Source organism: Schistosoma haematobium, chromosome 4 (genome assembly GCF_000699445.3).
Source record: "Schistosoma haematobium chromosome 4, whole genome shotgun sequence".
In the NCBI taxonomy this organism is placed as follows: Eukaryota; Metazoa; Platyhelminthes; class Trematoda; order Strigeidida; family Schistosomatidae; genus Schistosoma; species Schistosoma haematobium.
In genome coordinates, this window is record NC_067199.1 from 26,158,505 (window position 1) to 26,172,630 (window position 14,126).

A 14,126-nucleotide genomic window follows, 5' to 3' on the forward strand; every position below is an offset into this window, starting at 1 on the left:
CAGACGTTTAGAACGATGAGCGAAACACTTTGAGGAGCAGTTCGGCTGGCCTTCAGCTACTCTACAGCTACTCACCATTTCAACAGTCTGAGTAGAACATTGAAATAGGTCCCCCGACTGTAATTGAAGTCCAAATAGCTATAGCTAATCTGAAACGAGGAGGGGCAACTGGTCCAGATGGATTGACTCAAGAGGTCTTTAAGTATGGTGGTCCAGTTTTAGCAGTTAGGTTGACTAATATTTTACCTAAAATCTGGGAGTTGGACGCAATTCTATTTGACTGGTCACAATCATTGATTGTCCCAATACATAAGAAGGGGTCAAAACCACCCTGTGATAACCATAGAGGGATTAGCTTGACTAACATAGCATCTACAATATTAGCCTCGATAATTATCGGACGCTTAACAAAGACTCGTGAACTGCAAACACGAGAAAATCAGGCTGGTTTCAGACCTGGTCGTGGCTGCATCCATCACAAATTCACTATTCATCAGATCTTAGAACACAGATATACTTATCGGCGTCCGACAATGACAGTTCTTGACTTGAAAGCAGCATTTGACTCTGTAGATCAACAGGTTCTGTGGCAGTGTCTGTCATTGAAAGGTGTACCTCAGAAGTACATAAACCTTGTAAAGGCTCTTTACTCGAACACTACCAGTAGAGTCTGAGCTTATGGCGAACTGTCATCTAATTTTGCAACCTCAAGTGGTGTCCGCCAAGGCTGTCCACTTTCTCCATTTTTGTTTAACTTCATCATAGACCTACTGATGGAAATAACGTTCTCGTCGACTGAATTATCGGGCATTGATCTCCCTCCGGCAGGTCCACTGATCGACTTAGAGTACGCAGATGACATAGTCCTGTTTGGTGAAGACGTTGATAAAATGCAGTCTTTTGGTAGCACTGAGCAAGAATGCTAGGATGTTTGGGATGCGTTTCTCCCCCCCTTCCTCTTAATGCAAGTTGTTGTTTTAGGACCGGCCTGCGTCAACACCTGAACTAAGGATAGGGAGTGAAGTAGTCGGACGCATCGACAAATTCACTTATAATGAAAGACTGATCAGTGCTAATGGGTTGGTGTCTGACGAAATCTCCGCATGGATTCATTAAGATCGTTTAGCTTTTACCAACTTACGTCAACTAAAGTGAAGGAAAGATATCTGTCCATCGATAAAAGGGCGAGTATGCTACTCAGCAGTTTGTTCTGTTCTACTTTACGGCTGCGAATCGTAGCCATCAAGAGTAAGAGATACTCGTAAGTTACCAGTGTTTGATCACGGATGTCTTAGAAATAGTGCTGGCATCTGCTGGGATCACCGGGTAAGTTATGGTGAGGTTAGACACAGGGTATTAGGGAACGATGGAAAATCAGTTGACGAGGTTGTAAATCTTCACCGACTGACATGGTTGGGCCACGTGTTACGTATGCCTGAACACCGATTGGCACGACATGCAATGCTGATTAGTGTTGGTGACGGTTGGAAGAAAGTTAGGGTTGGCCAAACCAAAACGTAGCATCAGTCCTTGAAGTCACTGACTTCTGGTCTGAGCCATGTTGGTAGACGCAGACTACTGGTTTGGGGTACGCATGACTGTCGTAACCAATGGTTGGAGACTCTGTGTGACATGACTCAGAATCGATCACAATAGCGTCGGTGTATACACTCTTTGTCCTCCCTTAAACCGTAAGATTAAAATCGCTTCATATCTTTCTACGAACTAATTCTTTCTTCCTGTACTATATCCTGATATACAATCTTTCTTTTATATATTACCACCTCTGAATTGACTACTTTTATGAATCCAGTGTTCATCTTGTTGTGTTAATGAGGTATGGCAACTTGGACCGATGCATATATGTGTCTGGTCCCACGTTGTTGCTGACTGACTGACTGAATTTTTTTAGTATAAAAATACTAGTGACATTATTCCATCGGTTCATCCTAATTTATTAGGTTTAACGTTCGATCTCCAGATCTTATTGTCGAAAGTTGAACAGTTTTTAATTGACGAACCACTGAAGTACTAATATATAGAACAGAATTAATCTATATGTAGTCTTGAGAGGGACAGCTTTTTTTAGACTGTTCACCTGTTTCTTATATGCACCAGGTAGATCTACCGTACAAATTCTAGAGCAGTATGATTATAAACATATATCTTATTTTGTTTTAATCATTAAGAATGGGATTACATAAGGCTAGTTGGACTTATCTTACAGAATAGAGTAAAACATTTTCTATGGGATAACATCCATATTTAAAATGAAACATTCGATTTTATCCTCCTAATTGTGTATAGGTGATTATGGTTTTTTTTGTTTGTATGAACTAGTAACTTGATTATAAATAATAGACTATTATCATTGTCAAAACAGTAAATATTTACTGCGAAAATCAATCGGTTCAAATGGTAATGAACGTTTAATTGAATGCAGTAATAAAAGGTTAAATAATTTACTATCAAATAATCCAACTATTTAAGCTCATAGTTTGAAGAATAGCTGTATAAAACTCAAACGTTTCGCTTCGTCATGATGACACTGATTTTTGATGTTCTAGACATTATAGAATTCTGTGATTTTATTTGTTATCTGATGTTACAATAAAAACTGGTATCAACTTTACTGTAGTTTTCTTTTATTTTATAACTGAAATTCTTCATAGCTCTACTTTAACAGAACTGTATCTTTTGATAGATACTAATCTTGTTCATTTATTTATTTATTGCATAACATTTCTCTCTATGTTTTACAGTATTAGTATTTTATTTTTCTGGTACAATTTTGGTGACTTATTATGATAGAACTTATATGGTATAAATAAAATCAATTAATTCATAAAAAGTAATTCGTCCTCTGTTAAGCCTATAATTATAATGTTTTACTCTGTCTAATAATAATAATGATAATAATATCTACAAGTAGTCACTAATAATTATCAATAATATGGTGTTCGTTTCATAATTTTTATTAGATTCATTTCATTAAAACCCTTAATATGTGTATTCTAATGATTCACTCAAATCTTGCTATCATGTTGAGTTAGTTTCATTCCAATTTATAATATTTACTAATTAAAACAATCATGAAATTGACAATGATTAATGCATCGATTTATGTTTGTTATCCTTTTCTTTCCTAGTAAAAGAAAGAAAGAGACTACCAGTTAAAGAGTGGTTGAAAAGGAAATAAGATTACGTTTAGAATAGTTGACTGTTTAATGTTTATATACAATAGATGAAATGTGGCTAGTAGCGGTATCCAGAATGCATGTTTTGTTCTTTCTGAAACTCGTTAGCTACACGTACCTGCATCTTAGAGTTGATGTTCATCCCTACACTTGAACTGACTACCGTCCTCTTCAAATGCCATCACGTTATCCATTTAGCTACTGAGTCCACATAGCCACTCACTTGTGCAACAATTATGGATTTTAATTTAATTTGAAATGGTTTGTATTGTCAGGTTATTGATATGTTTAACTGAAATTTGCACAGTCTTAGTTCGAATATGTTGATCCTGTGAGGATTGTCTATTCTACATGAACTTGTGAAATAATTGCTATATCGAGGTAATCGACACAGTATGTACATATACCAATTAAGACTGATCAAACATTTAATATTTGTTGTCAAAAGCCCCCAAATGCCCCGGTACGGCCAAGGGTTGGAAGAGTCTGGTCTCCCTCTCGAAGTGCACTCCCATAGTCACGTGTATTCAGTCACTGCCTTCTCGTGGTGGGTGTGTTTTTTACGAAATTCAGAGGACACAAAGCGCATTAACCAGGTTGGTGGATTCGGAGGGTCCACCCAGGAGAGTGGGAAACCCTGATTCCAAAGCATTGATGCACATGAACTCCAGGATCCTGAAGGAACAAATGGCGTATGAACCAATCGTCCGGGACAGACTACCATGGGACTGCATCTCTTTACGTTGCTCCACTTCCTTGTGGATTAAACCTTTGAGTCAAAGGATCGGGGTGTGGCCCCCTAAGAAAACCACCTACTTCGGCTTGGGCACCCGGGAAGTATCACAGCCCACACACAAATCAAGTGACTTGTGTGGCGCATATGTATTCGGTATCCCTTTGTACCAATATATATGTGTTCTAATAACAACAACAAGGGACCAAAAAATCAATTTAGTTGAAATGGTCGACATAACTTCTAATAGACTGAATAATTCAAGGAATATGTTTAAACATTATTTTCCATATATTTACTACAGTTTATAGCTGAATTCCAAGAAGTCACTGTATAGATATTAGTTAATTTTAACCATTGTCTCCTTTTTCATCACCGTAAGTTGTATTTTTGTCCTTGAGAAATGAATGTATTGATTTTAATCTAACCCATTTCACGAACATTAACTTACTGTTTAATAAATGAAGAAATCTATTTATTGAGAATGAAGTCTACTGAACTACGTAGATTTTTAATAATACCTACTTTGTGATAAATTGTTTGAAGATTAATTAGAAACCTTGTATAATTCGAGTTTTACTGATAGTATTATAGATTTAATGTTTCTTTGTATATCACAGTTGTTCAATAATGTACGTAGTCATGCTGTTTGTATACTTAGTGATCATCTGATAAATTTTTGCTGAACGTATTTTGTATATGTGTTAAATAGCTACTTCAACTGCATCATGAGTACTGAACACAATTCATATTGTTTACTGATTGCTTCAACATTTTCATTTGTTGCTGTACTTTTGAAAAATTGATACATATCTGATGGCAGCACTAAGGTAGGTGTCTAACACTCACAGGAATCCAATTTTTAGAAAATCTGGGTTGTCTAGCTGTTTTATTATAGATTATGATTTCTATTATATTGATCAACGTGAATATATAACCATGAAAACATCTCTTAAATAACCATTTGATTTATTGATATTTTGAAAGCTATAAATGAAAGCTGCAAAGCATCTCTAGTTCGATGTCGTTAAAACTAATAAGGTACGGTAATCTTTAAATTTTTACTTATTCCACTTTAGAATTCACAAGCATGGATGATTAACTTAAAAACCTCGTAAAGATTTGATGCACATTATCTTTCTTACTGATTCCATGAAGTATCATATATTTATTTATCTTATCTGACTAATTGTCAATATATATTTAGTTTTATTTGCTCATAACTTTAACTCATGCTCTGCGGTCATCATTGACACAATGTTGATGAATTTCTATAATAATTATTGTCAATAGCAGTGAGTACAGATCCATCCACACAACAATTATATCAATAGTAAATTTATGTCCATCCATTAGTCCTGGAATTACGTTCACCATATGATTTCACACGGAGTGAAATACAAATCTAAGTGCTAAATTATTGTTTAATGTAATTTCAAATATGTTAAATCGTCAACAGCTTTCAAATATATTGGAAGAATCTTTTACTTAACGATATTCTAATTTTTTTATAGAATATATAAATCATTTGGAAGATAATTTTCGAGGCTACTTGCAAATAATTTCATTTAATTTTGTTTTTACTATATTTTATGTTAATTAAATAAAAGCAATTAAATCTATTGTTTCTAAACGATTTCCTTCATATTTTTAGTGTGGTACAGAAAATAGAGAAGTTATTCATTTCTGGTATGTTGCATGGCCTGATCATTCATCCCCTGAAGCTACCGCTTCTGTACGTAGTTTAATTGAACTTGTACAAGCTGTTGAAACTTGTCGTAAAAATGCTAGTTCATCGTCAAAAGTAAAGCCAACGGATAAATCTGAAATCGATTCAAATAATACTGATGAAGATGTAAATTTTACATATTGTAAAAAATCACCAGATTCTCAATGTTTTCATGCTTCATCCTATCGTCCTAAACTAATTCCATCTTTACAAAAAATGGAATTAGATCAGTTGGATCATGAAGATGCACCAATTATTGTACATTGTAGCGCAGGTCTTGGACGTACTGGTTGTTTTATTGCTTTATGTATAGGTTGTGAACAACTTGAAAAAGAAGGTATGGTTGATGTATTAAAAATAGTTAGTCGAATGAGATTAGATCGTGGCGGTATGGTACAAAGTAATGAACAATATGAATTTATTCATCATGTTCTAGCTGCTTATCCATTAAATAAAAAAAACCGTCAATGTGAATCATCCTCATTTACCTGTGATGTAAAACATAGTAGTAGTTAGTTAATGGTTTATTTAATTACATAATAAATTTTGCTTATCACTGTTCCTATATACTTTCATTTAATCAAGTCATATTATGCACTAAATTTCTACTGTGTAAATACTTAAGCTTCCATGCATATACTTTTTTATAGCATTTATTGTTATTTCATTAGCTAAATGTTAGCAATTATTTCGAGATTAGAATGCAATACATAATATATATATAACTTGTAAAGATACCTTATAAATAAAACATTATCATTATCAAAGTACTACAGTAAGATTATTGATTAATATTCTATAAAACTGCTCCATTCTACACGTTATTTACTGTTATTGGTAAAATGAATGACTTCCATTCATCATTAATTGACCATTTACGCTGTGTTTGATTTTATTCATTCAACTATTCGAGTTAAATTAACCAATCTTAAATCAAATGCAAAATTCCACCCACTCCCTATCTGTCTGAATTTGATTGGCTAATATTTGTATGAATAGTAATTATCTATAGTGGATTATACTTTTTCTATACTAATACTAATACTATTGCTGCGTATTATTCCTATATGAATAGGAAAGCTAATAAATACTTACCAAAATATGTACTCGTTATACAGGTTTTTATGAATGAAATAAAGTTAACAGAAACTATCTAACCCCTTGACTTTCAGTTATCTTATATTCAATGTAAATTTAGTCAATTATTTTTTATCTGTGAATATGTTTACAGTATATATTAGTCTATGAAGATATTGGATACGAACTTTACTCTTCTTTTTTTTATTTTACGTCTATAATATTCAAAACGTATCAAATACAAAATTATTATAATTTAATGTTTATTTATAAAATTGTTTGTCTTATTATCAAAATAAGAAATTGAAATTTTTCTTGAAAGACATCTTGAATTTTCTGTTTAAAACTTAGCAATGAATGTTGTTTTTATATTTTGTGAATAGAAATTATTTCAAATTTTGTGTATTATTTATTATCCAGAATATATATACTACAATGGACTAATGAAGTCCTATGAATACCAAGCTACTCCATCAGATTGATTAATAAAACTCAGTTGTATTTGAGAACTTAGTCTTATTCTCCAATGTGTTTGGCAATTGTTAATTATTTATTCTCCCTGATTCTTCTCTCTTCACTCATCACAAAACATTGTTCCCCTTCTCCCTGATTAAAGTAAGCCCACACACTCTACGTATGATAATTTAATAGTTACATAAGTATTAGTTGGTGTGTACAGATAATGTAAAAAAAATGCCAGGCAATTTGTAGTAACAAAGGAATTTTTTCTAACAAAATTTATTCATTTGATTTCCTATGATGGTTACACAAATCCACATAATGTAATTTGTTTTATTTCGTTACCAGTTTGTTTAATTCACATGTTCATTAATCGATTGGAATACACAATATATCTATGGGAAAAATATGACGTTTTTTGCCACATCTTACGTTTCATCACACTGTAAAAAATGTTTATATTCATTATTTTACATTTGTTTGTCATGGTGTGAGTAATTAAACATACACACATATATACATATGCATAAATATATATACGTACATAAGAATAAGCAAATTATTATTAATACTGTCTCTGATAATAATATTTAATTATTTCTATTTTTATATGACTTATTCTTAAGGAGATATTTATTTGTTAGAATAATAGAAAAACAAGAGTAATTTTCACTTTTCATCTCATTCATAGCTGCTGTGTGCTGCGCATTTTGTTTTATCTTTTATCTACTTGTTTTTTTGGCGTTTTCATTTTTTGCCGGTCTCTCCCGTTTTATTTTTACTATACGGTTGTTTCTGTTTTTTTGTTTCGTGTTCTTTCTCCCTGATTTCGTGGTTCTGTTCTTAAAATAATAAACAAGGAAAGAAGAAACTGGAAGCACAAAATAAGTGGGAGATAAAACAAAAACATTAGATTTATCATTGATATTGAAATTTGTCTTTCAATTTGATCTTTTTTAGTTGTTTTGATATAATCGATTACTTGAAGGAGGGTGAGAAAGGTGATAGTCGTATATAATTGTTGTCTAAGTTACCTTGAGCAACTTAGATTTACAAAAAATGAGTTCACTCTTCAAGGCTTACTTATCACGTGTAGATTAATTAAATCATTTGACCACAAATAAAAATGGCCATAAAGCGAAAACAAACTGTTAGATTATGATTTTTTTTACCAGCCAAGTGATGGAAAAGTTCGAAATAATTTAATTCTATGTGATTATCAATAAATTGTAAATGTTGTTGTTCATTTTGTTTTCTTACGTAATATATTACTGATGCACACATAAAAGCATTCATATGACCCACTAAACTAACTTGATCGGTTAACCAATTTCAATAATGTCATACGTAAATTAATGAGTATAGACGTGTTTAAATATTAGAGAGTATAGGTTGTGGGTTGTAATAAGTTCATATGAAGTGTTTCATTGAACATTGAAGTTCTTGGGAGCAGTTATTCGTTAGTTTCAACTGTTCCTAATCAAAAAGTCCTTTTCTAAATTGACCATGATTATTATAATTACTGAGTAAAATTGATTCATTTATTAACAATGTAATCACCTAGATAATGATGAGATATTTTACAGAATTAGTTCCGAAGTGAACAAGCTGATTGAAATTTTAAAACCGATTGGATCTATGTAAATTTACCAGATCAATAGGATATTATTGATCCCCCACCCAATAGATGATCAAGTTGTGGGACGTATTGGCCGGCTTCCCAGTAAATGTACTAATGAAACTGATGATTCACAAAGTTTTTGTTTATCATACTGTTATATTTCTCTCTCACGGTTATAACCCAGCTATTCCTATTGCTTAGTATTCTTGGACACCAAATCACTCGACAAGACCCCAAATTAGAACACGGTTGAACAGGAAAGAGATTATATTCCAAATAACAAGGTTAGATGGAAGGAAGAAGAACAAGAGGAAAAACGTTAGTATATTTATAGTTTTTACATGAGGAGATTTTAGAGTATTCTCCAAGTATCGACTAGTGTTGACTGGATAAGAATTAGCCAATCAGCGTGCACCAAAGCAATCGTGCGTTGAGCATGCTTTAATCCAGTCTATGTCCCGCTACAACATATACTTTTTAATTATTTGGAAACATCACTCGGAGTATTGAATGGAATTAATTTACCACTTCTGCGTTTGTCTCAAATCCATTAGCAAGCTTAAAACGTCCATTTTAAGAGCCATCTTCAAATAATAATGATGATTCGTTGTATAGATCTATTGTCACTTAGTATTGTTTGTCGATAAACATCTCCCAAACTATTTGGCTTCAGAGGTTAGTGATTTTTTCTAGATGTTTTTGCAGACTTTCATGTCCAGGATTTATGTTGAGGAAGAATTTCACTGGACCTAATCTGGATTTTTTTTTATTGTGACGATCAATAAAATACTTTCAAGGCTTCCGAATTCTTCTGATTAACAGATATTTGTCATGGAAATCAGATGCTTCTATAGGCTTAACGTAGTTTAACAGTGGAAATACTTTTGCATCAGTTTTCCTACTTACACTCATCTACAAGTATTAAGACTTTATGAATCAAGTCTCAGAGTATTCTCTGTAAAAATCAAAGAATAGTTCGTTGCACTTCGCTGTTTATTGAAAATAATACACAATCTTCAACTTTAATTCGTGCAAATAGGTTGTTCGGATCCTCCGTTGATGTTTAGGACTACAATTAATCATTCTCTTAACATATTTGCATCCTGCCGGATCGCCTTTATATTGCTAGTAAGTCAAGCATTTTAAGCAAAGATGGTGGCTAGCGGTGGAGTCCAGGAGGCGCGCTTCGCTCCATTTGGGACTTGTCAGCTGGGTGCTCCCACGCCGCAAAGTTGATGTGAAACCCGGGACTCTAAACCAGTACCGTCCACTTCAAATGTCCTGGAGTGAGCACTAAGCTTGATGTGCTGATGTATCCGGCTGACGAGTCCCAAATAAGACGAAATACACGTTCTGGATTCCACTGTTAGTGACTATCGATCTTTGCTTGAAAACCCACAATCTATAATAAAATAGGCGTTTTTTTTATTGAATTCAAAGATCAGCACAATGAAGCAAACTAAAATTCTATCTACTTTTATATTCGTATTATTAAAAATTTCCAGTAATTGATGCCCACCGCTACGAATATTTTTAACAAGACAATTCATGATTCCGTAAAAGCCACAAAAGAAAAAGTGGTTTTAATGACAATAAATTCATTCCGAGTCTCACTGAATATTTACTTAGTTATTTTTCCAACATAACAAAAAAACAATGAGACTGGATTAGAACACGTAATCGAACCTCAATTACACGAGAGCTATTGTATTATCTAAATAGAGAATTGATTATTTTCCTAGAATGTCTATATTGGACCCATGACATTCTGTTAACCAATAAACACGATGATAGTGAGATAGAAATATTGATCGGCTATAGGTGAACGATGTAGTTCTTCTACGCTTGCAGTCTCGAAATCCAGAATAGAACACAGCACAACAAGTAAATAACTTCTAATTGTATGGTTCCGAATATTTAGCCTTGATTTTTACCCAGTCATAGTAGTTCTACTTGACTCTTGTTGTGCATATAACAAAGTCACAGTTAAACTAACCAAATATAATAAATTTTCGAAAGTTGCTTTGCCAGAACAAAGAAGAAAGAATCTTGTGGTGAGAGATGTATAAACTTATTATTACCAGATTATTGCAACATCAAAACCTTTGTGACGAATGAAATTACACTTTTTATTGTGATCGAACAAGTTCCACACATCAACAGTATTATCCAGAACAACACAGCTTCCTATAGAGTTTAATTGAGAAAGTTTGAAGTGTCATATTAAGATTTGTTGTAGAAAACCATTTTAGCGACTTGTATACATGAATGTTAGGCGATATCACTACATATTGACGTTGGACACCGGGAAAACCAATAACTACGGGCTTGAATTTGAAATGCCTAAATGACGATCAAATGTACACTGAAAGTGTCTGTATTAGATTGGCCATTCAAAGGCTTGTAATACAGTAAACTGGAGGTAGACTGGAAACAATCGCTATTACATTGAGACGTGTAAAATGTAAAGCAACTAATCAGCAGTAGTATTTTGCTTAAAATTACCTTCCAATGTGATGAAAATTGTTAACTCAAAGATAATGCTCTACATATTTACTTATATACGTCTGATACTCCTCCTGGATAAGCGTGTGCCGCCCACCAAGAATATTCATCAAAATCTATCATGGTGAGTCCTCTTCATTAGCTTTCAGATACCATTCATACTTTTGGTATCCAACGTTGATTACCAGTGTAAAAGTTACCCCTGTTTGCCTCTTTCCCGCTTCTCTTGACTCCAAGATAGGGCTTGACTCTATGCAGTTTAATTTTCATACAGTGCCACCGATCGTCTCGAGTGTCTCCCTAATTTTCTGCTCATATGAAAGCCTGTCTGTTCGCTGACACAATGGGTTCTTCCTCATGATGTCTGGCTAATGGATATGGAGAGTTTCTTCTTGTAGCGGTAAATAAATCCCCAAAATAAATAGCACTAAGTTTTCGACATTGGATGCTGACCATATGTTTTAGTGGACTCATCTAGCTGAAGGTGCTCGGTCATGCATCCGCACCAGATCACGTGTGGTAACGCCGTGCTCAACATCAACTGCAATCGCTAGCCAGATTAGATCAGAGAATTCCGATATATTGGTCATCGCCAAATATACTCTTCCGATCTCCTCGACTCTGTCTTTTGATTTCTCTGGGTGGGAACGAAATATATTAGAAGGTGTTACTGGTAGAAGCGTTGTCAAACACTGAATACCTGTGACATCATCATTGGTGAGACTGACGTGATCTGGTACACCTAATTGCAACTGTGAGTCTGTTCCTTTTTGGGATTTTTTTATATATCATTGCCTTTTTTTTAAACATTGTCATTTTTTTCGTGTTTCTTCTTGGATATATATATATTTTCCCCTCGTTCGTTATCGTACTTCATATTTCATCATGACTGAACAGACACACAAAGTACTCAAGCTTAAGACTTTGTCCCCGCCTTCGTTTCAACTGATGCCTTTCTGGCCCGACAACATCGAAGCCTGGTTTTGCTACGCATCTCCATTGGTGAGCCTAACGTGATCTGGTACACCTAATTGCAACTGTGAGTCTGTTCCTTTGGGATTGCCCTATTTTTATTTTTATACATTGTGATATTTTTGTCCCGTGTTTTATGATATCTATATATTTTTCCTCGTATTCTCGTACATACATGCGAACGACTCTAAGGCATTTAAGATTAAGACCATGTTCCCACCCTCGTTCCAACCCATGACCTTCTGGCCCGACCATCGAAGCCTGGTTCGTGATCGACACACGTGCACAATTCCTCGCAGTAGTCAAGGCACTACCGCGCGAATTCAACAGGTACGTAACACCTAGTATGTTTACTAGTGATGTTTCTGAACCGTACAAAACCTTAAAGCGTTCCATTCTTAAACGAGGAGACCTAACCGATCGACAAACGTTAGACCAACTCTTTAATAACATAGACCTGCAGCACGGTTCTGCGACGGACATGTTGCAAAGAATGAGAGAGGTTATAGGCCCAAGAACTTCCGACGAAGGTCTATTCAAACAACTTTTCTTGTCTAAACTTCCCCAACAGGTGCAAGCGGTTCTGGTCTCGTTTCAGAACAACGCCTTTGACGAACTGGCTGCATCTGCCCATCGTATCCTAGAAATTACGAAATCTTCTACTACCGAGGTTTTTTCAATCAAAGAAAAGCCTCAAACGACTCAGAATGATATAACCGACTTATGTCATACACTTAAGCGTTATCTTAATTTTCGTAACGACCGTAAGTGATCGCACACCCCACGTAGAAGCATTTTACGTAAGCGATCTCTCTAGACCACGAGAGACAGATAACCCCAACTGGTGCTGGTATCATAACCAGTATGGAAAGTTTTCCAGAAATTGCAGAAAACCCTGCAATTTTCCCAACACGAAACCGACTGATTCGAAAAACAACTCGGGAAACTCCCAAGCCGGCACGCGTTAACGGCAACCGTAGCCGGCGAACATAGCCGTCTGTTATACGTCATAGATGTGACAACGAGAGTTCGCTACCTCGTCGACACTGGCGCAGAAGTTAGCGTTCTCCCAGCAAATCCTAACGACCGGCTTCAGGAATCGGCTTTTAACTTACAGGCGGCAAACGGAAAACCGATCGCTACGTATGGCAAAGGTACGTTTACCTTAACGTGGGTTTACGCAAACCCATTCACTGGATCTTCGTTGTTGTAGATGTTTCTATGCCAATCATTGGTATGGACCTTCTACAACACCACAATCTGATCATCGACACTCGCAAACGGAGGCTAGTAGACGGAAACACTAATTTGTCCGTTTGCGTAACTTCCTTTTCTGGTTGCAAATTATCCCCAGTCACAGTTAAGCATATGATAGACCCACTTTATCAGCCACTACTCGATAAGTACCCTGGGATACAACAAACTCAACCGAAACTACCGTGTGTAACCAGCAACGTTACACATCACATCTCGACTACAGGACCACCTGTATTCTCTGAAGCACGACGACTAGCTCCTGAAAAGCTCAGGTTAGCGAAAAACGAATTCGATCACATGATAGATTTAGGAATCATACGACCGTCAAATAGCCCTTATGCATCTCCGTTGCACATGGTCCCTAAAAAGGATAGCAACGATTGGCGTCCAACTGGTGACTATCGGCGATTGAACGCGAAAACCATTCCCGATCGTTACTCGTTGCCTCACATTCGCGATTTGACAGCTACCTTGAAAGGTACAACTGTCTTTTCGAAAATCGACTTGGTTAAAGCGTATAACCAAATCCCTATGGCTATTGACGACATACCGAAAACAGCTATCATAACTCCCTTC

At 35.1% G+C, this 14,126-nt stretch overlaps 1 protein-coding gene across 2 annotated transcripts in view; it reads left to right on the top strand.

The window, feature by feature from the left end:
* MS3_00007755 (uncharacterized protein) overlaps positions 1 to 11,274 on the top strand; it is a 58,585-nt gene extending 47,311 nt beyond the window's left edge. The window contains exon 10 of one of the 2 annotated variants that reach the window (XM_051216081.1): positions 5,585 to 11,274. In XM_051216081.1, coding sequence (XP_051066637.1) covers positions 5,585 to 6,175 — 591 coding nt within the window. In that variant the 3' untranslated portion in view covers positions 6,176 to 11,274. The other variant, XM_051216082.1, reaches the window with a different exon arrangement.
* Positions 11,275 to 14,126: the final 2,852 nt, after the last annotated feature.